This window comes from Orcinus orca, chromosome 5, assembly GCF_937001465.1.
Source record: "Orcinus orca chromosome 5, mOrcOrc1.1, whole genome shotgun sequence".
In the NCBI taxonomy this organism is placed as follows: Eukaryota; Metazoa; Chordata; class Mammalia; order Artiodactyla; family Delphinidae; genus Orcinus; species Orcinus orca.
The window spans coordinates 11,344,530-11,370,111 of record NC_064563.1 but is presented as its reverse complement, the minus strand read 5'-3'; the positions used below and the strand labels follow the sequence as shown (position 1 = coordinate 11,370,111).

General features: G+C 41.8%; 1 protein-coding gene across 8 annotated transcripts in view; it reads right to left on the bottom strand.

Moving 5' to 3' along the window:
* TBC1D5 (TBC1 domain family member 5) overlaps positions 1-25,582 on the bottom strand; it is a 548,696-nt gene that overhangs the window by 48,884 nt on the left and 474,230 nt on the right. For 7 of the 8 annotated variants that reach the window (XM_049710184.1, XM_049710183.1, XM_049710191.1 and 4 more), the window contains 2 exons: positions 22,488-22,553; positions 5,123-5,286 (listed from right to left, as the gene is read on the bottom strand). In XM_049710184.1, coding sequence (XP_049566141.1) covers positions 5,123-5,286; positions 22,488-22,553 — 230 coding nt within the window. The remainder of the gene's footprint in view (positions 1-5,122; positions 5,287-22,487; positions 22,554-25,582) is intronic. The other variant, XM_049710187.1, reaches the window with a different exon arrangement.

Below are 25,582 nucleotides of genomic sequence, written 5' to 3'. Positions count from 1 at the left end.
ACTAAAAAATCAGAGCTTGATTAAAACCTGGATGGAATTAGGTGAGCCCTAAAGACTCTTTTGGGAAACAAAGCAGAGGGAAAATCGTCTTCATGAATAAATACCAATCCTCAAAACAATACTACCACTGATAAAGCAGTAAGGTCAATTCTTAAAACTTCCTACTAGTTTGCTTGCATTTCAGAAAACAATGTCTTTTATGAACACATCGCACAAAGCTTAATTTGTTACCTCTCTATAGTCTTAGCTGAGTTTTGTGTTCTTCTATTATACAACCAGATCGGGGGCATTACCCGGAGTAAATGTGATACACCTTCATTTAAAAAAGGTAGCCTGTGGATTACAGAAAGTCTTTCTATGATCCATAAACGGCAATAGTGAGAGGAAATAAGTTCTATGACCTAATACGTGATTCTTGTCCAAAATACGTCATACCTATATTGATGTTGAAAAAAATTGTTTCTCAATGATAAGATTAGACACATTATAAGCAGATTTCACCACTTTTAGGTTGATAGCGACTTACTAGGTTACTTTTGTTGTTGTTGTTTGTTTGTTTTGCGGTACGCAGGCCTCTCACTGTTGTGGCCTCTCCCGTTGCGGAGCACAGGCTCCGGACATGCAGGCTCAGCGGCCATGGCTCACGGGCGCAGCCGCTTCATGGCATGTGGGATCTTCCCGGACCAGGGCACAAACCCATGTCCCCTGCATCGGCAGGCGGACTCTCAACCACTGAGCCACCAGGGAAGCCCGGTTACTTTTGTTTTAATGTCTGTTTTCAACTGCTATTTCAGCCTTTTGTTAACTGACATCAACCATTTCTTAACCCTGGGATACTCTAAAAGATCAGCTGAGTCTTGAAATCTGAAAGGCATCATACAGTTTAAGGCACTAGGGACCCAAAGCAACAGATGTCCTTGCTTCAGTTTCTGGCCACCTGCTGCGTGAGAAACTGGTGATGATGATGATGTTAATGAAAAATTACCTTGAACTTTTCTAAGGACATGGAAAACCCCTGTATCACACTAAATGGGGCTGGAAATGAAAGCAACGTGGGCGCAAGGATGGTCGGTGCCTCGTCACAGGCTCTGGTGCCACCTGGACCACGCTGGTGGTCCCATGGGAGAATGAATCTCAGCTCTGGGCCTGAACATTTCCAACTGTGCATTACGCTGTGCAAAGCAACAATCTCAGCTTAACTCAATAAAGACTTGTTTCTCACTCAGGCTCCATGTCTATCATGGGCTGACGCGTGGGTTCTGCTCACTGTGCCAGAGGGAAGGAGAGGACTGTGGAAAACCCTGCAGTGGCAACACATGCCTGCCACTGCCGTTCCCAACTCACGGGACACAACAGGCCACACAGCTCCAACGGGTCCCAGGGGACGGGGGGGTGCAATCCCGTCCAGTGCCCAGAGTGGCGCAGAACTGGAATGATGTGGCAAAGAGCACTGACCACGATAAATTATTTCCTAAAATAATAACCTGTAACTCGGAAAACCGTGCTTTCTCTTGAGAAGTTCTGTCTACTTACTTCCCACAACTTAGGCAATATACTAACTTTTGAATAAGAGTTGGGCATTCTGTTTCTGGGTTCACAGCAGGTCTACGTACTCTGTTTCTATTTTTGCTCAGCTTTAAGTTACAGTAGCACCATAAAGAAAAGTAATTAGTTGGTGCTGTAGGCTAACCCATATGGCACCAGAAGAGGACAGAACGCAAATCAGACCTGTCTCCGTCTGCTTTCTCACTTGTTATTCCTTACTCTGGTTCTTCAGAGACATGCTCTTTGTACAGGCAGACAGCTCCTCTACTAATTTATTATGCCAATACATCCTATTTTTGTTGAGATTTTTAGTTATTATTTTTAACCTGAGTTACATATGTAACGCTGAAAAGAGTCCAATGGTTCTACGAGGCTTGTTATGAAAAGCAGTTCGCACAGCCCCACCCTCTGCTTCCTGCTCTAGCAACCACTTCCAACTCTTTTACGCGTGCTTTTTTTCTCACCTTTATAGCTCTAGCTTATATTGCCACCTCTTGGTTTTTCTAGAGTATTATTCGCTGATTTTCCAGGAAAGAAGATGAAGATGCGGCTCTTCTGACAACCACCTACCCCTTCCCCTCCCCAAGCAAACGCAGTTCCCCACCCACCTTTCTCAATGGATTTTTATCACCATTAACAGTCAACAGACTTACACCATAATGTTTATGTAAATTCCAGGCCTGGCTCAGTGACAGTGTTTATCAATACCTTTCTGTCTTTTCCTATACACCCTTGGTTTTCTTTGGAGTTACCTTGTCCTGTGTTTTTTGTTTTTTTCATTTTTATTGGCATATAGTTGTCCTGTGTTTTAATGGCTTCATTTTTTAAAAAGTTATCACTAATTCAAACCTAAACTCACCTGTAGCTGTGTAAATTTCTCTATTTGTCCAAATATACGGGTCATTCTTCCAATTTCGTCTTTTTAGAGAAAACTGTCTGGAACCTTTTGAGTTGCTCCCGTCCGGGCCGGCTGCTGCTCTTTGGATCTGCTCAACAGTCATGCTTTGTATACTCCGGGATTCCCTGCATTACCCTTCTGAGGAATCCTTTTGTCTCGCTCTGGTTGCTCTATTTCCTGTTCTCATGTATTCTTTATCCTTGGTACCTGTCCTCATTTTTGTAGAGCACATCCTCCAGTGGATTCTGAGAATGGGCGCATGTGAATACATTTTTTGAATCTTGAATGTCTGAAAGTGGCCCTCACACATAATTAGCTTAGCTAGGGACTGAATCTAGGCTGGAAGTAATTTCCCCTCAGAACTTTGAAGGAATTTCTCTTCCATTGTCTTACTTCTGGTGTTGCCATGTGAAATTTGTAGCTATTGTAATTCCTCACCCTTTGTTGGAAATCTTTATTTTTCCCCAACTCTACATGTTTGTAGGATATCTCTGTTCCCAGGGTTCTGAGCCTTTTCGGTGGTGTATCTGGGTGTGGGTTTGTTTTTATTCATGTGGGACCTTCTATGACCTTTTTCAATCTGAAAACTCAGGTCTTTCATTAGTGGAAAAACTAACTGAATTATATTTTTGATTATTTCCTTCCTGTCACTTTCTCTGTTCCCTCTTTCTGCAACTCCTGTTTTTTTTAGATTTTGAACCTCCTGGGCTGGTTCTCTAACTTTTTTTTATTTATTATATTTATTTCTCTTACCTTCCATTTCTGTCTTGTATCCTATTTTCTGGGGAGGTTTCCTCAATTTTATCTTCTAACTATTCTATTGAGTTTTACATTTCAGATGTCATCTTTTAATTTCTAATAGCTTTTGTTGTTGTTATTCTCTGGATGAATATTTTTTTCTGAAGCGTTCTCCTGCAAAGACTTGTTTCTTCCCAGTTGCTTTTTATCTATTTGTTTCTGCCTGTCTGTCACTATTAGATGCTCTCCTCTAGTATCTGGTGATTCTTGCCTGTCTTGTTCATATAAAATAGTGTGAACTACAAGTTAAGAGAAATTTCTGTGCTTAGATGGGCCTGTGATGGTTGAGTTCACTGTAAAGTGAACTGGCTATTTCCCTGGAGAACCCCTAAGGTTTTTTTAATTTGTGACGTCTGCCTAGAGAAAACCCTTCCAATCTCCTGCCTGAAGGGACATACTTACTGGTGTTCTGGGAAGCAAGTGGGGTGAGGCCTGGGGATCTCAATTCAGTATTTAAATATATTCAACACCCTTTTCCAGGAGGGTGGTCTCATACTCGAATATTCCTGATCTCTCTCAGTCCAGAGACATTCTGTTTCGCACTTCCCAGAGAAGTCTCCAGTCTTCTGCCAGAGTGAGGATGGGAATCTATCCGCTTCTTGAAGAAACTTCTAACCAGTCCTCATGTCTTCAGCTCCACCTTCACCCCGTTTCCAGCTCCTGAGCTTCTAGAGGGCTTTATCATCTCACTCAGGTCGCTTCTTGGTTTTTCCCTACTGCTGGCTTAGCACGCACAGCTTTCTTAGGCCGCTAAGTTAGCTTCCACTTAACATCTGCTTTCCAAGTAACGAGAAGCTAGCGGCTATGGTCTCTCCTGTTTCCTTATTCCTCTAGGGTTTATCTGAAATGACCTTAACTGTTCCTGGAGTGGAGTTTAGGAGGCAGCAGAGCTAACTGCTTGCATTAAAGCTGCCATTTGCAAATGGAAGTTCCACTCTGCTCTTCTACAAATTAGAGAAGCACGGTTCCTGCACGTGGAAAGCGCCCCGAGAGAGTATGTGGTGAACTCTTCCCTTCAGAGGGCAAAGTATGTTGTTTAACTTGCAGATGAGGTGGCGGAAGCACCAGGAAGCTGAGTGTCATACAGTCACGCAGATAGACACCATGCTGTTATCTGGCCTGTGTACCTTAAATAATTATCCCTCAAAGGTTGTACCGCCCACCCCTCCATCTTAGCACTGTTTCAGCGACAGCTAGTCCTTGGCTGTAAGACCTTGCATTTACAGCCTCTGCCAGTGGGCAGATGAATTCTTCATATTAGAATACTGGGTTGAAATAGCTATAAAGTGTGACTAAATGTTTTATCTCTTGTGAAGGTGACTTAAACATTTTTTCAGAAACAATGAGATTTTTTAAGTATTGTAGTTGATATGCGTTAGCTGTGTCCTTTTGAGTAATGTATACAAAGGATCTTAGACAGCAGCTGTCAATACACCATAATTTAAAGGTAATCTGTATAACTTTTAAAAACAATTGGTAAAATAGCTGTTTTTCATTTTCAAGAAATACTTAAAACTGAAAAAAACAGCTTGGTTTAAGTGTCTTATTCTATGGTTTGGTATAATGCTATTTCTTAGCATTTTAGAAGACAGTACAGGCTTTGACAAAGGCATTTGTAGAGGAAAAAAAGGATGAAGATTTGGGATTCAACTTATTTTAATTGATGCTACTTCCCCTCACCCCCACCCCAGTGTAATATAGATCAGAGCGTTAAAATATTACTAAATTATAATAATAAAAATACTTCTGATGAAATAGTTCATTTCAGTCCATAAAAGTTTTAAGAACTTTATAAAACTAGGCACAAAGAGAGGCTTTCACAAATGCAGCATTCTAGAGGAAAATGTAGGATAAAAAGAAAACCGTCCTTAAAATACTTACAGATTCTTTTCTGCCCATAGTTTTGCTGTGTGAGCGTGAACGGGAGATGTTGCTGAAAAAGGAATCCTTTTTAGTAGCAGATGAAGGTGGGGAGCCAGTGAACTCTCTTCCTCCTGGCAAGCTCTCAATGCTTGGAGATGAACGGATGTTTTTAGAGCTTTGTCCTGTAAGAAAAATTAAGTAGCACTAATGAGACACCAGACTCTTTCACTGCTACTGAATTTACTGCTTTTAATAAATGATCAATTAGAATACTTCTTTATTTACACTGTCAACATGATGACACTGTGGAGTGTTAAGATGCATGTATTTTTATGTATCAGAATAGCTGTCGATTTTTTAAAACAATGAAGTCGTGCTACAGTTTTCTGCGCGTTATTTAAACTACACTGGTCCAAGTGTGGTACGCATATGAAAAAAAGGAAAACATCCAATTTTCAGAAATCACAGGTGAAATGACTGGGTTTTCCCTCACTAATGGAATCATCCTTAATAACCGAAGCCAGAAACAATTATACGGCACATTATATTATTAATATATACAAAAAAACCCCCTAAATCCTTCACCAGTTTTTCAAAAGCACCCCTTTCCTTTTCATTAATTGCAGATCAGATACACCGCTACCCCCAGGCCATAGCTGAAGCATCTGGAAATGGGACAAGGTGCTGGCTCAAGGGCTACATCCAAGACTGGTCCCCACATCAGAGTGGGTGCATCTGTGACTCCCTGCAGTGCCTTTTGCACTGAGAGGTTCTGGAGCCATGAAGCTCCCTTAGACAGGAGCAAGGGCTCTAGGAAGGCCTGCTGGGAGGGCAGCACGGCGCAGAAGATAGGCGAACAGAATTGGCTGCGGTCAGACCCACGCAGGTCTCACGTATACGATGGGGACATTTCCGGAAGGTTGTTATGAGGATTTAAGGACCTAGCGCAGCACCTGGTGTGCATTCAGTTATTCATTCATTCACCCATAGTAACTGAGCGCCTAGTAAGTATCAGGCACTTAGCGGGGCAGGGAGACTGGAAACTGAGCCATCTAAACTCCCATCCCTCAAGGCATTCAGTTTCTAGTGAGGGGAGACAGACACATACATTCATAAAATATATATGATTTTAGATGGTAGTAAACACCGTGGGGAAAAAGAAAGCAGGAAAGGGGATTGTCAGTGTCGGAGGAAGGTGTGCAGTTTGAAATAGGATGGTCAGGGAAGGTGTCACTGAGAAATGAGGTGCAGGACATTTGGGCAAAAACTTGAAGAAGGTAAAATACCAGCTTTGCAGACAATATGAAGGGACAGCAAGTACCAAGGCCCCAAGCAGGACCTTAGTGGTTCTGAAGAACAGCAGAGTGGCCAGTGTGGCTAAAGCTAAGAATGGGGGGAGCAGATGGGGCCTGGGGGCATCACGTCAGGTGAGGAATTGTAGACAATTTTGATGACTTTTCCTCTGAGAAGCGAAGCCAGTAGAAGCTGCTAGAGGATCTGAGCAGGAGAGTGACATGATTTGACTTAATTTTAAAAGGATCCCTCTGACTGCTGCATCGGGAACAGTTTAGGGTTGGCAGAGAGCAAAAAAAGAGGGGAAACAATTTTTGCCATTGCAAAAATCCAAGTCAGCAGAATGATCACAGCTTGGTGGTGAGAAGAGGTCAGATTCTATACAAAACTGATGAGATTTACTGACGAATCCATGAGAGGAATGAGAGGGGTCAAGTTTAACTCCAAGTGTTAGATAGTGGTATGAGTTGAGCATCTCTGTGAATATGCTAAAAACCACTGAATGATACACTTAAAGAAAAGTGAATTTGATGGCATATGAATTATACCTCAATAAAGCTGTTATTTTTATAAAGTCAGTTTTCACACGTGACTGTCAGTCAGCGACCAGCAGTAAAGGGCTGACCCGTTTCCACCTGATGACACAGGGCTCTTCTACTAGGAACTCGGCCTCTAGGCTTCCTGCTGAGCCTCCAGAGACCTCCGTGAGGTCTGCATCGCAGTCTGATGACACCCCCCTTCTTAATTCCATCCCCTCCTCTTTTCCTTTCACAGATGTTAGTCCCCTGTAAGCCTTGTGTACTTCTAACTCCGTCGCGGGGTCTGCTTCCTGGAGAATCCAACCTGCAGTGGGTGATGTCAGAGCTGAGCCCTGAGGAGGACAGAGGCGGTCTTGAGGTTGGGAAAGGAGGGGCAGCAGAGTCCCAGGCCATAGAAGCATCTGATGTTGACTTCAGGGTCTAGACTGTCTAAGTCCCCCACACCTTCCCTTCTTCCCTCCTCTGCCTCTGTCTGTCTCCCACCCACCTGCAGGCTCTAGGTCATAACTTCCCTGGGCTATGCTGCATGGCGACAAGCTCACTGGTAGAGGGTCCTAGAACGCTGGAGCTGAAAAAGACCTCAGGAACCACCTATTTATATTCTCTTTTTAAAATTATGCCACTAATTCGTAAATACATTTTTATTGTAAACAGACTAAATGTGAAAATTGCCTTTATAAAAAAAATAACAGATTTATTGAGATATAATTCACATACCATAAAACTCACCTTTTAAAAGTGTATAATTCAGCGGTTTTTAGTATATTCACAGAGATTCTCAACTATCACCATCTAATTTTAGAACATTTTTATCACCAAAAAACCCAAACCTGTGCCCATTAGCAGTTCCTCCCAATACCCCCTGGCTACCACTAATCTACTTGCTGTCTCTATGGCTCTGCCTTTTCTAGAAATGTCATATAAATGGAATTATACAATATGTGGTCTTTTGTGCCTGGCTTCTATCAGTTGGCACAATGTTTTCAAGGTGCATTCACGCTATAGTCTGTGTCAGTACTTCATTCCTTTTTACTGCCAAATAATACTCTATTGTATGGATAGACCACATTTTGCTTATCCACTCATCAGTTGATGGACATTTATAGCTTGTATCCATTTCTTGGCTATTATTATTATGTTTGTACCACAAACAGTCGTGTATAAAATTTTGTGTGGACCTATGTTTTCATTTCTCTTGGGTCAGTACCTAGGAGTGAAACTGCTGGGTCAATATGGTAAGTCTGTGTTGAACATTTTGAGAAACTGCCAAACTGGTTTTGAAAATAGCTACACCATTTTAACATTTCCATCAGCATCCTATGAGGGTTCCAGTTTCTCCACATCCTTGTCAACACATATTTTTGGCTGTTTCTTATTTTAGCCACCCTGGTGGGTATGAAGTGGTATCTCACTGTGATTTTCATTTGCAATTTACCAATGCAAATGACTAACGATGTTGCGTTCATGTGCTTATTAGATAGTTGTATATCTTCTGTGGAGAAACACCTATTCAAATCTTTTGCCCATTTTTAACACTGGGTTATTTGTCTTTTTATGGTTAAGCTGTAAGGATTCTTCATATATTCTATTTCAGATATATGATTTGCAAAGAATTCTCCCATTCTGTGCACTGCCTTTTCACTTTAATGGTATCCTTTGAAACCAAAAAGTTTTTAATTCTGATGAATTTACCTATTTTTTCTTTTGTTGCTTGTGCTGTTGGTATCATGTCTAAGAAGATATTGCCTAATTACAAAGATTTACTCCTACATTTTCTTTTAAGAGTGTTATAGTTTTAGCTCTTGCATTTAAGTCTGGTCCATTTTGAGTTAATTTTTGTATATAATGTGAGGAAGTAGTTCCACTTCATTCTTTTTCATGCAGAGATCTAGTTTTCCCAGTACTATTTCTAGAAAAGACTATTATTTCCCCACTGAATGGTCTTGGTACCCTTGTTGAAAATTGACTTACCACAAATGTAAGGGTTTATTTCTATGCTCTCAACTCTATTCCATTTATACATGCCTATCTTTATGACAGTACCACACTGTCTTGATTACTGTAACTATATAGTAAGTTTTGAAATCAAGGAGTATGAGTTCTCCAATTTTGTTCCTTTTCAAGACTGCTTTTTTGCCTTTAGGGGGATTTTGCATTTCCAGATGAATTTTATGATCACCTTGTCAGTTTCTCCCAAAAAGACACCTGAGATTTTGAGGGTGATTGCGATGAATATATAGATCAATTTGGGTAGTACTGCTCTGTTAATAAGACATAAACAAAATACATTTATACTGTATTTTATATTTACCTATGTAGTTACCTTTATTGGTGCTCTTTTTCTTTGTGTGGATCTGAATTCACTTATAGTATCCCTTCATTTCAGCCCGCAGGACTCCATTTATTATGTCTTACAGGGCAGATTTGCTAGCATTGGATTCTGTTTTTGTTTATGTGACTGTCTTAATTTCTCCTTTCTTTTTGAAGGAGAGTTTTACTAGATATAGAATTATTGAATATATCATCCTACTGCCTTCTGGACTCCATGATTTTTTATGACAAGTCATCTGTTAATCTTATTGAGGTTCCCTAGTATATCGTGAATTGTTTTTCTCTTTCTGCTTTCAAGTTTCTCTCTTTGTTGTTGGCTTTTAGCAGTTTGTCCATGCTGTGTCTAGGTGTGGCTCTCTTTGAGTTTACCCTGTTTGGAGTTAACAGAGCTTCTTGGATACACAGACTAATGTTTTTCATAAAGTTGTGGAATACTTCTGCCAGCACTTCTTCAGATATTCCTTCCGCACCTTTCTCTCTCTTCTCTCCTGGAATTCCCATCATCTGTATGTTGGTATATTTGATGGTATTCTGCAAGTCTTTGAGACTCTGTTCATTTTATTTCATTCTTTTGTTTTTCTGCTTTTCAAATCAGATCATCTCAATTGACATATCTTTAAGTTATGATTCTTTCTTCTGTAAGCTCAAATCTACTGTTGATCCTCTATAGTGAAATTTTCATTTGAGTTATTGTATTTCAACTCCAGAATGGCTATTTGGTTCTTCAAAAAAAAAAAAAAAATCCTATCGCTTTATTGATATTCTCTATTTGGTGAGAAACTGGTCTCATACATTCCTGTAGATCTTCAGACACAGTTTGAACTTTTTCAAGATATTTGTAATAGCTGACTTAATAAGCTTACTGATCTAGTTAGTCAAGTAAATGTCTCTGCTTCCTCAGGGGCAGTGTGTATTGATTGCTTTATTCCCAATAATATGGGCCATACTTTCCTGTTTCTTTGTATGTCTCAGACTTTTTATTGAAAACTGGCCATTTTAATAAAATAATGTGGCAGCTCTGCAAATTAGGTCCCATCCCAACCCCCAGATTTATTTTTCTTGCTGTTTTTGTTTTGTTTTTTAGTGACTTCCCTAAACTAATTCTGTAAAGTCTATATTCTTTGCTGTTGTGTGCCCCTGAAGTCTCTGCTCGGTTAGCTTAGTGGTCAGTTAGGAGACAGAAGTTTCCCTTCCTTAAATGCCTTGAACCAGTCAGTCTCTGAGCCTCTGCAGGGGGCTCTGTATACGTGTGTCTTCGGGCATGCCTTCAGTGCTCAGCAGGCAGTCTACAGTTCTGCTCTAGCTTTCATTCTTGTCTATGCAGAGCCTCAAGTTCATCCAGAGTTGACAGATTAAACCCTTTTTAAATCTTCCCTGGGCATGTGTATAATCTTGCATGTGTGTGGCCTTCTCGATTCCCAGAAATATACTGGAGCTTTTAAAAAACCCCGATGGACATCTCATTCCTTAGATTTTCCTTTTAAGCTTTTTGCTAGCCTCTGATTTTCCTGTTAAGTTTTCGCTTAGCCTCTTGTTTGCTCCATTTCTGCCTTGGGCAGCTGCAATGTTAAGTAACTGCCACTGATTATTTTCAATGGATGCTCCGTGGATAGGGTTTCTCCCTTAGTGAGTTCTGATTAAAGTCCAATAAAGACAAGCCCTAAGAAAGAGGTTTTTTGAGAGTGCTGCTGCACAGGTCAACTACTGACATTTACTGGGGATGGGACTTTTAGGGTGCTCCAAATTCATTCTTTTTCCTCCAGCGGTTGAGAGGCTGCTGTTTATCAAAGGCTATGGCAGAGCTGGGGAGAGAGGGTGGAAATAGGGAAAGTTAAAATGTTACAAAGCATGCTGTTGTTGACTTAAAAAATATATATATGGACAACGTGAGAGCTGCGAGTTAAGTTTTGTTTGGGGCAAAATGAGGACTGCAGCCCCGGGAGACAGCGTTTTCAGATAGCTCTGAGAAGCTGCTCTGAGGAGGTGAGCGGGCAGGGGGGCGGCGGGGTGGGGGGAGCCAGGTTATATAGGAGTTCTGTAACAAAGGGCAGGTACTCTGAACATCAAAAGATTATTGTTAAGTAAAGAAAACCAGATATCTCAAGTTAAAGCATTTATCGCTTTTCTATACACAGGGAGATGCAAGAGTCTTGGCTCACTGAAATCATTCCTTTGATATGCACCTCAGCTATCTGCAGCCAGCATCCTGACACATCCTGAGTTTCCTCAGGGCTCACCGCAGGGAGTGGCTGCAGTCTGATGGCTGCTAGAAGGCAGGTATTCTTTTCAGCCCAGAGTTCCTCGGCTCACGGCGGAGGGCTGCGATCCTTGATGACTGCGACATCCTCTGTTTATTGATATAGCAGGAAAATATTTCATTTCTCATGGTTGTTACTGAGATTCAGCCATTTTTTTCTTGAATAGATGCTCCTCAAATTGACTCAATCCTTTGATTAATTTTCAGAGTTCTGAACAAGTTGATTTTGGCATTCTTGCCATTCTTCTTGTTACTTTCATGGAGAAACAGATTTTTCAGAGGTCCTTATTCTGTTATTCCAAAAGTACATCCCTCTGTAACATGTTTTTTGGACTTGATCATGAAAATTTGTCTTTCATTTATATGAAAATCTGCCTTATCTTTTTTTAAGGAATGTGAAGAAAGAAATTTTGTAGCGCTCCTGAATAATTGGGATTTTTCTAATTTTTTGCCTTTGCAAACAAAATGACAACGCTCTGGAGAGGTACATCTTTAGGTACGGTTGGCTATTTCTGTAAGATAAATTTATATACATGGAACTGCTATGTTTAATGGTATGTACATTTTAAATTTAGATGATTCCAAATTGCTTCCTCCTAGGATTTTAAAAGACATATATGTGTGTAATATATATTTATATATGTGTAAATGTAATATGATGTATGATATCTTTATCTACTTACTTATTTGGTTAATCTGATGGAAGGAAGACTTCATTATGTTAGCTTGAAGTTTCTTGATAACTAGTGAGGCTGAATATCTTTTAATTTTTTTATTTTTATTTTTTTTGCGGTACGCGGGCCTCTCATTGTTGTGGCCTCTCCCGTTGCGGAGCACAGGCTCTGGACGCGCAGGCTCAGCGGCCATGGCTCACGGGCCCAGCCGCTCCCCGGCATGTGGGATCTTCCTGGACTGGGGCACAAACCCGTGTCCCCTGCATCGGCAGGCGGACTCTCAACCGCTGCACCACCAGGGAAGCCCTGAATATCTTTTTAAACAATATCTCGTAACATAATAATATGGGCCATCTGAAGATCCTCTGTGAATTGTCTCTGTTAATTTCATTTAAAAAAACTGATTTAGGGGAGTTCCTCCTAAATTCTAGAACATAGCCCTTTGTATATATGTCTGTGTATGTCTACATTTACCTTTATGGCTTCTGTTTTTAGGGTCCTACTCAGGAAGGCATTTCTTACCCAAGATGATAAAGTGAAAAACAACTTAAGTGTTGATTATAAACCTAGGTTTTTCTTTTTCCTTTTATGAACATTTTCTCCTCGCTCCTTCAAACTCTACTCCTTAAGAAGCTTTTACTGCCTTGGGGTGGCGGAAGATAAAGCTAAAACAAAAGGAATGTTTGCTCAGTTTTGAGTTTCAATTTACTTTTAAAAGTACACAGAAAAAAAGAAATCTAAGAAGCCAAAGCATTTTGATTCATGAGAACATGGTTTTCTTCACAAAATGAAATGAAAAAACTTCCGTCTTTTTCTGAGTTTATACAACTGAATTTATCTGTCCCTTCAAAGTTTGGATCATTCACCTATAACTCTGGTGCTGGTGACTTTTGAAAGGTATGACTATAGCGGCTCTTTGGATTTTTTTCTATGTTAATTCCTCTATTAAAGTTTCCTACTTTTTCTTGGGTCAATTTTGATCATTCATGCCTTTCCCCCAAAAGCCATATTATATGGCAGGTGGAATAATGCCTATGCCCTTAATCTCTAGAGCCTATGAATATGCTACTTTATGTGGCGAAAGAGACTTTGTAGGTGTGATTTAAAGAACCTTAAGATGGAAAGAGTATCCTGGGTGATCATGGTGGGTTAGTGTGAACACGAGTCCTTACAGTGAAACAGGAAAGTAGAAGAAGGAGTCAGAGCTGTGACTAAAGAAAAAAAAGGCAGGGCTTCCCTGGTGGCGCAGTGGTTGAGAGTCCGCCTGCCGATGCAGGGGACACGGGTTCGTGCCCCGGTCTGGGAAGATCCCACATGCCGCGGAGCGGCTGGGCCCGTGAGCCATGGCCACTGAGCCTGCGCGTCTGGAAGCTGTGCTCCGCAACGGGAGAGGCGGCAACAGTGAGAGGCCCACGTATCGGGGAAAAAAAAAAAAAAAAAAAAGAAAATGAAAAAGAAGGCAGCTGAAGCAGGAGAGGGAGCTGACCTGGTGGTGTTGGCTTTGAACGTGGAGGCAGGGACGTGAGTCAGTGTGGATCCCCTAGAGCTGGCAGTGGCCCTCAGATGACGGCCAGGGAAGACATGGGGACCTCGGCTCTACAGCCACAAGGCAGTGAATTCTGCCAACAGCACAGATGATTCTCCCCTAGAGCCTCCTGACACCTTGGCTTTAGCTTGCTGAGACCCCAATCAGACTTCTGATTCACAGAACTGTTACAATAGTGGGAAATGCTCATTATTATTTCTTAAGTGTTTCAGAAGTATTTCTCTACTTATGATCTCTAGACTCTTGAACATTTGACATTATAGTTCAGATTCTGAGTTAATCTAAAATTCCAGGTAGAATCATTTGAATTTTATTATACTGCTGGAAAAAGTTAGAATTCTGTGGACTATAACAACTTTTGTCCCCATCTTTCTTCCAAAATGGAAAAAAAAAATAACATATATTTCAAGCACTCCAAGGTCCTGTGTGGCTAGCGGACACCACACTGGACAGGACAGGTATAAACCACTTAACAGTCTAAATTTCCAAATGTTTTTCACAACACGCAGGCTGTTACGTAAAGTAACCATCATAACAAAATAAGCTAATGACATATCTAGGAGAGATCTTTCGAATACCTGCTTTAATAAATTAGCTCATCATTATTTACTGGGTGAGATTTAGTATCCAGTTATCCAATCCAGAAAGAACTTAAAAGTGTCTTGTTCTCCCTAAGTTTCTTTTGTAGCTATTATTCTCCTGGGCAAACTTCCTTTGCAGAGATAGCACTAAGCCAGTTCTTATCAGAATTTACCTCTGAATGATCAAATTCCAAATTGGTGGTAGTATTATACAGTACTACTTGGCCTGTATCTCGTATAAAAATCCTGTACAAAATACATTTCCCCTCAATTACAGAAATTAGCTAACATTTTTGTGCCCTTTGGGACCGTAGACATTTAGACCTTAAGAAGACAGAGTCACCAGCACGTGAGACAGAAGAAAGGACTGTCAGACTTCCCACCCTTTCCAGGCCTGAGACATTCCATCACCCTGGCCTCACCTGGACAGCTCCCAAGCTGAGGAGTCAGGACTCTCAACACGCCTGTAGCCCATAAACTGCACAGTAGCCCTGATACTCTTGTAAACCTTTGAAAGTTTTTAACTGACAGGAACAACATTAACATTTCTTGTGTTGCACCAAAACCCGATGCTCATTCCTAGAGGGGCCTGCGGAGCCCGGCCGAGATCCCCGCTTCGGAACAGAGGCACTTGTTCTCCCAGACGCGGGAAGCGTGGGCTGCCGCTGGCTCTCACGGCTTCCTCTCTGGAAACAGCCCCAGCCGAGGAGAGCTGCTTTGCCCAAGATCATGCCCCTTCCCCGGGGAACAGCTCCAATCCAGTGACTGGTTTGGGTGGACAGAGGACAAAGGCTGGCCCCCTTGTCTCAAAACAGACAACTGAGGGCAACACTGCTTCTTTGACTCCCCACGTATTGACCCTGAGGGCACTCCCCCAAAAGCTTCCTACCCGAATTCTCCAAAGTCCTGACCCAAGACAATTATTTACGATTATATGGTAAGGCACTCTTGCATATACTAAATACAGACCTATTCTCAAGCCACCTCAGCCATGCCCAGTCTTCCTTTCATAACCAAACATCGGGGAACAAGCCCAATGCAGACTGATCTGAGGAAATGTCTCTGGAAACTCTGCCCAGCGCTGAGGATGGGGGGATGACCACAGGAGCTCGTGAGAAGCTCCTAAAACAGCAGCACAAGGGAAACACAGACTTGTACCTGTACTGACTGACCTACAACCACAGGTGGTCAAAGCAAACACTGAAGTATGAACAGCGGGACTCTGGAAGCACAAAAGAGGGACCATCCAATCCTGTCTCAGGCCATCAGAGTTGTGAGCGACATCTTGAAATCTGAGGAGTGGCCAGTGGTGGGGGTCATGGCTCAGGGAAGGTCATTTGGGGGCAGAAAACATGGTATTTACGAGGCAGTTAGACGCCTGGGAACATCGAGCTCAGACAGAGCCTGATTAATCCTTCAGCGCTTCCTGCCATCCATATGGAATTGAAAATGACACCGATACCAGTGTAAACAAAATAGGATTAAGTTCAACAGAGTGCTTCTGTTTCATTTGATGATTACATCAATGGTTTTCTCGGGGGTGGGCTGGGGTGGGGAGGAGGGTATCAAATTCTTTCTAAAAGTTGCCAGTACCCCAAATGTGAGCTGCTTTCTCTCTTGGTCATCCAGCTCTGGGGGAGGGAGGCAAGAGGGAAGGTGGAGCTCTAAAAATAGGGCCAGCTAGACCAAGAAGAGCAGCTTGTTCTCACGTGAAGGGGTTTGGCCTTTCTCTTGTCAGTAGCGATGGGTGTTATTACAGATGTTAAGCAGGAAAGTAGCCTGAGTTTTACAGGAGCTTGGCTGAACGAGGCATGCCCTGCACTGGCCCATGCACGAGATTATAAGGCTTCCACTAAAGCTGGGGTGACAGATTTGAGAGACACCTGCAAAGCACAATTCCTCAAAGCAGTACCTGCTGAGTCAGCACCTGCGCTGGAGTCTGAGCTCAGCTGGTATCTAGCTGTGTGGCCTTGAAAGCATCACTGACCCTCCACAGGCCCAGTTCTCATCCACAAGGGAGGCATCCACTTCACGTGCGCTGTGTGTCCTAGGTGGGTCGCGTGTGTAAAGGGCTCAGCGTGGCTCCCGGCATCTGCCACGCGCTGCGCAGACCCAGACCATTAACCAGCGCGCCGGGCACTTCCAAATCTAGAGCAGGTGGGTTCACAGGCAGTCCTGTGGTCACAGACCTGCCAGTGCTCTCCTGCTGGCCTGTCCTTCCACCGGCTGCACTGCCCGGTGACCACCCGCAGACCTGCGCTAACTGGCTCTGAGCCCAGGACCACCACGTACCACGCCCGGGAGCGCCTGCGGGTTCGGATGCACGCCCTGGTGCGAGCTGCATCTGCGCAGGACGGGAACGTACCTTTTTCTAACATGCACAAAGGGACTCCTTGGACTAGCTATGGCCGTGTCTGGGCATATTAAATCTTTCCTTCACTCTCTGTCCTTCTCTGAAAGATTCAATAAAACTTCTGGGTCCCCTGTGCTACATGTCAATGGAGGTTATCTGTCAAGCGCCTGAGTGGACTGAATGAGCTTCACAGGCATCAGTGGGGACCCTGACCACAGAGTGGCTGGGAGAGAGGAAAGGAGGAAGGGGAAGAATATTTATTAAGTTCCTACGATGCCTCATGACTTTTCATGACTTTTCTCTCATTAAACTCAGTGGGAAGCAAGAACAGGGGTTGGGCTGTATTCCTAAATAGTCGGGCAGAACCCCCATAAACTTGAGACCAGCTGGGGGATTTGGACACAGGACGGCCAAAGGCAAAACGTTCAGGAGGCTAGGAAGTCTGGGGGTCGCTGGTGGGAGGCCTGGCTCAGAGAAGCGGGAAGGGCAAAGCCTTTGGGAAGCCCGGTGCTGTGGCCACAGGAAGGGGGTCGCCTTGATGTCATTCAGCGACCCGGAGAAGACAGGACGAAGCTGGGCCCCGCCTGGTGACACTTTGGTACCTCACAGACCTGAGTGACAGACAGCAAGAGGGCTCAGGTCTACTCATTAGAAACATACGTCTTGGTGCCACAAGAGGGGAAAGGAAGCAGGCTGTACCTGCAGCCCCTGAAACAGACCTGGTTCTAGCCTGGCCAGAGAGGTCAAGCTTTATTGCGTCCAGGGCTGGCGTGCAAACATGGAGTTTCAGATTGTCAGAAGTCATTGTTAAGCAAAGAAAAGACAGAGGTGTTAAGTAGGTTCATCTATTTGATTCTGGAAACCAAAGAGGTACCTGAGGAAAACACATAATGACGCCACCACCAGGACCTGCCCCCCCCCCACCCGTCATGTCCTCGAGCCCTTACTATGTGACAGGTAACTGCCCTTGAAGCAGCTGCTCTTTCTCTGTCTTTACAGGCGAGCGGTGAAGTGGCCTCGCTGGGTCATCCAGCAAGGCAGTGACGGAAGCAGGACCCTAACCCAGGCCCGACTCCAGAGCCCGGGCTGGGCAAAGATGCACCACCATCCTGCTCCCCTACAAAGGGCTGCAGTAAATGTGACTTCGAATTAAAGAAAAGTGGAATGAGGTCTTTGGATATGAAAGGGCAAATTCTGACCTTGTTCTCAATCCCAAAACAACTCATTTATTCAATGTTTTTTCCAGTAAGTGTTCCAAAAAGAGGCGTTTTCTAGCTAATTGATGCGTCCCCAAATTTGTTTTCCATGTTCTGTATTTCTCTGCAATTGTTCAGAACATAATGGAACTACCTGTTCTGCTTCAGGACTATCGTGTCTCAACAACACCCAGAGGGACCGGTACCGGGTCATCTACCAGGATAACCTTTTGGCTCTGCAGTCTCCTCCCTCACCCTTGTGGGCAGCAGCAGCTCTCTGTCCTCTCGTCACCATGTCCTGCTCGAGTTGATTTGACCTCCCTCTTCTTTGTTCTACCCATTTGCTGCTTGTCACCTGCACTGGGACTTATCTGTTAGTGTTTTCATCTTGAAGGTCCAGAGTGAAGTCATCTCCAGGCACGAGCTGTTAACACATTAATGTCACTGGCGTGTTGTTTCTCAGTTTAAAATCTTTTTTTTTTTTTCCTAAAAGGCATTATAAGAAGCTTAACAGTGGATACCCTTAGTGAAATGGGCTGGCAGAAAGAAGTGGGAGGAGAAAAGAGGGTTGTTTTATTTCCCATGTAATGCCTTTAATTAATTGGGGATTGTCTAATATTATATGTACTTCAGTTTTACCTTAAGAATGTCAACAGTGGTTATCTGGGCAGGGAGATTTTTGATCTTTCTCAACCTTTTTTATTTAAAAAAGCAACCTGATACATGCACCCCTATGTTCATAACGGCACAATGTACAATAGCCAAGACATGGAAACCACCTAAACGTCCATCAACAGATAAATGGATAAAGAAGATGTGGTACATATATATAATGGAATATCTCTCAGCCATAAAGAAGAACAAAATAGTGCCATTTGCAGCAACATGGATGGACGTAGAGAGATTACTATACTAAGCAAAGTAAGTCAGAAAGAGAAAGACAAATACCATATGATTATCACTTATGTGTGGAATCTAAAATACGACACAAATGAAGTTATCTAAGAAACAGAAACAGACTCACAGACATAGAGAACAGACTTGTGGTTGCCAAGGTGTGGGGAGGGGAGGGGAGGGATGGACTGGGCGTGTGGGATTAGCAGATGCAAACCATTATACATGTAATGGATAAACACAAGGTCCTACTGTATAGCACAGGGAACTAAATATATTCAATATCCTGTAATAAACCATAATGGAAAAGAAAAAAAAAACAACCTGATAAATGCTATATAATGATAGCTATACATTCACGTTAGTAACATAAATACATATACACGAATACAAATTTTAACACTGCCTATGGCAATAACTTAAGAAATCTAAATTTCTTTCCTAAGGGTCCATTATATGATAATACTTATATACTTCTGTTGTTGGAAATTCTAAATTCTCTTTGGAAGTAATGTCTGTGTATATGCATATGTCTATCTCCCCATATTTTAAAGTGTTTTAGTTTATGAATTAATAATTCCTAAGTATCTCTCGAAAAAAGTTCCTGGGGGTAGATGTGCCATTTCCAAAAATAATTTTGAAGAAACCCTTTGAGTTGCCAAAAGTGAACTGTCCTGTGGCACATTTTTTTATGATTGCAACCTACACTGAGAAATATAAAATGGAACTTTCCAACAATTGTCCAAATATTATTTATTGACTAAATTGTGAGATCTCACTTTATATTCAGAATTTTCTTCAAAAAATTAAAACCTGTATAATTATTGTGTGTTAAAAGGCAAAGATACAGATATGAAACCTCATGGGAAGAAAAGACTATCTACAATCAAAGAATCATTGAAAATATTGACATTTACTTAATTTCTTGAAATTTGCTCCACTGCTTTGAAAAAAGATACTTGGGAAGTCTAAATGTTAGTTTTTCATTTCTCTGAAAAGTATACCTACTCTTGTGGGTTTAGCACGTCTGATGAGATTCTCCAATTTCCAGTATTACTGACCCTATCAAGCAGAGATTGTTAGAAAGTTTTTTGTTGCCACCACTGACTATTTTGGTTTACTTCTACTTCCCCGTGCTTTCTGACATTCTGCAGGAAGTGTGTTGAGGGAAACACACTGTGACTTCTCCAAATCCGGGTAGGTATCATCCTACTGTCTCATCACAGACTGGAAGCTCTTTATCTGGCCTCACGTCTCATTAAGCCACTGGACTCTTCCCTGTCAGACTGATACAGTCTCTGTTGGAGCAGGGCAGGCAGGGTAATTTAGAACAGGGTATCAGAAAAGGAGCTGGTTCCTGACCATGTGGGCTTGCTGGGCCATCTAAAGCACCGGGGATGCCCTAGCAGCCTGGTGAAGCTGGAGGGAAGCCCAAGGGACTGATGAAAACAGAGCTCGGCACACAGTAGGCACTCAATGAACACTTGTTGAATAAATGAATGAGATGATTCTACTTCTACAACACAAGTCATTTGAACAAAATGATACAACCTCCTCCTTTAAGAGTCTATTTAAAAAGCGACACTGTTCACGTGGCTCTGGTCTGCAGGAAAACATGGACTGAGCAATAGCATAAAAGCAGAAGTCAGAACAGACAAGCCAGCCTTCAGCTTTCTCTTCCCACAGGTATAAAATGATCGGGCTTCAATACCCAGAGGAATACTCTGCGGTGAACTCACTTTGGGATAACAAAACTCTGGTTAAAAAGTTGTCTGGGTGGGGGCTTCCCTGGTGGCGCAGTGGTTGAGAGTCCGCCTGCCGATGCAGGGGACACGGGTTCGTACCCTGGTCTGGGAAGATCCCACATGCCGCAGAGCGGCTGGGTCCGTGAGCCATGGCCGCTGAGCCTGCGCGTCCAGAGCCTGTGCTCCGCAATGGGAGAGGCCACAGCAGTGAGAGGCCCGCGTACCGGAAAAAAAAAAAAAAAAAAAAAGTTGTCTGGGGGGAATTCCCTGGCAGTCCAGTGGTTAGGACTCCGTGCTTTCAGTACCAAGGGCCCGAGTTGATTCCTGGTCGAGGAACTAAGATCCTGTGAGCCACGTGGCGAGGCCAAAAACGAAGTTGCCTGGGGGGGGCTCAGATTTTAATTTTAGGAAACAAATTTAAGTCCTACGAATCCTCACCGTATCAGAAGATCACTTCAATATTCATCTAAGCGCAATAACTGACAAAGCTAAAGAGAAGTCGTCTGGAGGTGATCTGCCTCTTCTACTGGCCATGCTACTGCACCCCTTTATTATACAGATCACTCCACAGACACCAAGAAGCGTAAATAGCAGCTTTTCACAGAATCCCTGAGCTTGAAAAGCCCTAAAGGTCAGCTGGTTCACTTAACCAGAACACAGCCAGAAACTGTACCTGTGAAACACAGAACTACATATAGAAGTAAGATCACACCCCTCTGTGACACAGTATGTTTTTTAACATGTTAAGTCAACATACCACTGATCTCCTAATCACAATATATTGTTTTCTGTTAATTTATTAAAAAGCACAGATATTATGGAGACATATCATTATTAGAACAGTATTTTAATACTAGTAGCATGACTGTACTGTGTGGGTATTTTAAATTAAGGAAGACATGATAGGAATTTCAATTAATACGGCTATCTTTTTTGTCTGAATTTGAATGGAGGATTCTTAAAGTTAGTCTAGTCTTCCATTTAATACAGAATTCCTCTCTGTAGCATATTTTTTTATCTAAAAGAGCACATAATAAAAGATGAATGCAGCAACTTTAAATATTTACGTTTCTAAATTCCACAGGAGCTGCTGAATATGGATTACTATTATTCTGTTTCTTTTTTTTTTTTTTTTTTTTTTGCGGTACGTGGGCCTCTCACTGTTGTGGCCTCTCCCATTGTGGAGCACAGGCTCCAGACGCGCAGGCTCAGCGGCCATGGCTCACGGGCCCAGCCGCTCCGCGCATGTGGGATCTTTCCGGACCGGGGCACGAACCCGTGTCCCCTGCATCGGCAGGCGGACTCTCAACCACTGTGCCACCAGGGAAGCCCCCTGTATTTCTTAAATAAACTTCTAGATTTTGAACACACGGTTATGATATTTAACTATTACCTTTTTATTTTAAATCATTACCAATGACTCTACATAGAGATTTGTCACACTGAACTTTAATTCTGTTAATACGATTCATAGTATGAAGCCTGTACTTAAAAATGTATTTCAGAATCAAGTTGTAATTCTTTTAGCTAAAATATAGTAAGTACCTATGGCTAATACATACAATAATATGTATACACACAGCATCTAAAATGTCTTAACCTCAGAACTAATTTGTCAAATCTTGTCACGGAGCACCTATGCACAACTGAAAGAACATCTCAGCGTGAGCTGCCAAAGAAAATGTGGTGGTAAAATAATCACAAAATCTAGAGTGACCATATTTCGGCAAGGAAAGAAGCTGGTGCAAACCTGATAAAAACCCCACAGCTTAACGGGATTTGGCATCAGCATCAGCATGATATGACATGAGAGGGGACTTTTGTTCTTAACAACAGTGCCACTCAGTGGCTGAACAATGGAGTGAACTGATAAACAGCATGAATGGAAGGTGGGCAAAAAGGAAAATGGAGTTTGGGAAGAGGCAATGATAGTACTGCAGGCAAAGAGATACTGCATTGCCATGGTAACTGTACCTGGGAGGTCAGTTAGGGTCTGGGCAGGAACAGAAACCTGAGCATCGCTTCCTGTAACTACATCGCCTGGATTTCATAAGAAAAAATAATTAGATATCATAAAGAGGAAAAGAAAATCAATTTTTCTTTCATATTTAATGCTGGAATACTTTACTTATCAACCTAATTACTAAAAGTACAGTGAAACAGAAAATACAACACAATCTTAGAAAAATATAAAATATTTTTTAAAGAAACTGATTTTTAAAAAGTGTTTCCTAAAAAGCTTTTGTGCCTGTTTTTCTTAAGGAAAAAAAACAAGTTTCTATTAGTCTAAAGTACAGGGAACTTTAGCCATCAAAAGACTTGGCCGAGCAGATTTCATTATGCTATAAATAACAGCATGATTTTATATTTTCTTATTTTTCTAAAAAAATTCTTTATCCAAAAGTAAGTTATATGCCTTTATTAAGAAGTCAACATTCTTCTGAAATTGATTTCCTCCTGCAACAGACAAAATTTATTTTTAACTAAACTTGAAACCAATTTCTTCAGTGATAAGATAAAGACCTAAACAAGTTCTAATTTCATATTAAGTATTGAAAAGATTTCATAAGTTACCACATGCACTTATAAATGTCAACATGTAAAAATAAATCTGTGAACTGCATACCCTTTAAACTTGATATACTTATTATAGGCGAGATTTCATTTACAAATTGGACCTGCAGTAAATGCTTAAAATAAAGAAGTGTTCAAATTCAAAAAACAGAGGAAAAGGGGGGGGAAAGGGAGTACATTTAAAAAATGCAGGAGAGAAAGGAAAAGGAAGTACTGAGAGGCATTCGAGGTACACGACCACTGAGAAGGAAGATTTTTTTGGTTCTTTGATTTCCTTCCTGGATGACAAAGTTCAACATGAAGCACAGTTGCTGTCGACAGAATCATCCCCTGGATAGATCAGCATCTGAAGCCCCATGCTATTTTGAGATTAATGAGCTGAAAAACAAGTCTTCTTAAAAGGCACCATATTTTCTATGTATGATAACGTATGATTAACAGATTTGCTTTCCCTGTAGCTTTTACACAATAGTAAAAAACAAAAATCAATTTTTGAATTATATAACAACCCTCAGTGCCTTGACCACTTGCTACCATTATGATTTACAGCACAGCCAGCTCACCTGGAAATTATTGGGTTGTAATTAGACCATTCCTATCAATTAACGGTACATGCATTTATATTCTCCTATAGCTGAAATAAAATCTATAAATAGGTACATATGCCAAACAAGTGATAAACAACTTTTCGTGGAACTTCTCAGGTCCTGAATTTTCATAATATAGTTAACTCTCTATTCACTGGTGAATGGTGTGCCTCGTTTTCTGTACATCTGAAAATTTTCAATTCTATGCTTGCTACCCATTTCACTCTGCTGCTCCTGGATCACCTATTAATGTATATTTAGAGACTGAGACTAATTTTAATATTGGATGTCACAAGGAAAATGATGGAGGATCACCTGTGCTCCCTCCCTCCTTCAGGACCCCGGCCCCAACAGAGATGCCAACAGCAGAAGGCATTTCAAGTGACACCTACATGAATGTTGGCTTCTCCGTAGAACTCTTCCCCTATACAAGCACAGGTAATCGGGAGTTAACTAACCTATGAAAGCCATAAGGATATCCAGCTGCGTAAACAACCACTTTTCAAAACAACTTTAAAATTTTCCAGCAGAGTACACTAAAAAGGGCACCAAGTAGATAACTCTGTTCTGAGATAGTCAGAAGCCCTATTCCAACACATGCCTTCCGAAAGGGTAAACACTGTGCTCACTCATTCCCGGGCCTGGTGACACACCTGCAGATTTGTCAGTGTCATAGCACAGCAGGACACTTGTGGGAAACACCAGCATAAGCAACCGATGTTGGTATCTTTTTTTTTACATCTTTACTGGAGTATAATTGCTTTACAATGGTGTGTTAGTTTCTGCTTTATAACAAAGTGAATCAGTTATACATACACATATGTTCCCATATCTCTTCCCTCTTGCGTCTCCCTCCCTCCCACCCTCCCTATCCCACCCCTCTAGGTGGTCACAAAGCACAGAGCTGATCGCCCTGTGCCATGCGGCTGCTTCCCACTAGCTATCTATTTTACGTTTGGTAGTGTATATATGTCCATGCATGCTGGTATCTTTTACCAAAGGAACCGCAGATTTTTGGAGCTGGGAGGCTCCCCAGGGATCAGCCCAAACCTCTTATTTCCGGGTGAGGAAAAGGGTCTGAAAGCTTCAGGACTCTGCCCGTGGTTCACTGGAGAGTGAATGAAGGAAGGGGATCAACCTACCCTCGCTTCTACCGGTATAAACCTTTCTCCTTCCTTTTACTCCATTTTATTCAAAACTTCATGCAGGGAGAGGCATTAGCAGGACGATATACCTTTAATATGAAGGTAGACAAGCTTTTTGTAGGTTGACACGACAAGAACAAACCAGAAATAAAAAGGAGAGTTGCCAAACAAGACCACTTTTGTTCAGCGCAGGGATCAGTTACAAAATGCCCCAGTGATGCTCACGTTCCAAATACTTTGCTTAAGTGCTCTGTTGTTTCCTTGTAACTGGAGACTTCGTTTTCATCAATTGTTCCATCCTCATGCACTTCCTTTCTCACTTACTGTGATATTAATACTTGACATTTCCTTAGAGACACAACTTTATATTTCTATAGTCATTTGGCTTGGTTCCTCAGAAAATTTAACGGCATTAAGAGATTCTCTGACTCATTTGCTGCCATCAGTTAGAACTACTACTGACTACAGCTTGTTATCAAAGCAATATTGAAATCATATTTGTTTAGAACAGTAAAACAGTACAATTAAGAAATATATAAAATGACATTCATTTCCATCCTGGAAGTGGGCATGTCTCCTGGCATTAAAATACATTTACAATATGTTAATGATCTGAAGTCTCCTATTCTTTAAATCATGTGTGATAGTTCTACATTAAAAAGAGAAGAATGTAATTTTAAAAGAGATATTCGTATGTAAGGTAAGTGGAATATTCTAATAGAAATTTAAATACTAAATATATAAAGTCTAATTCTTCATATAG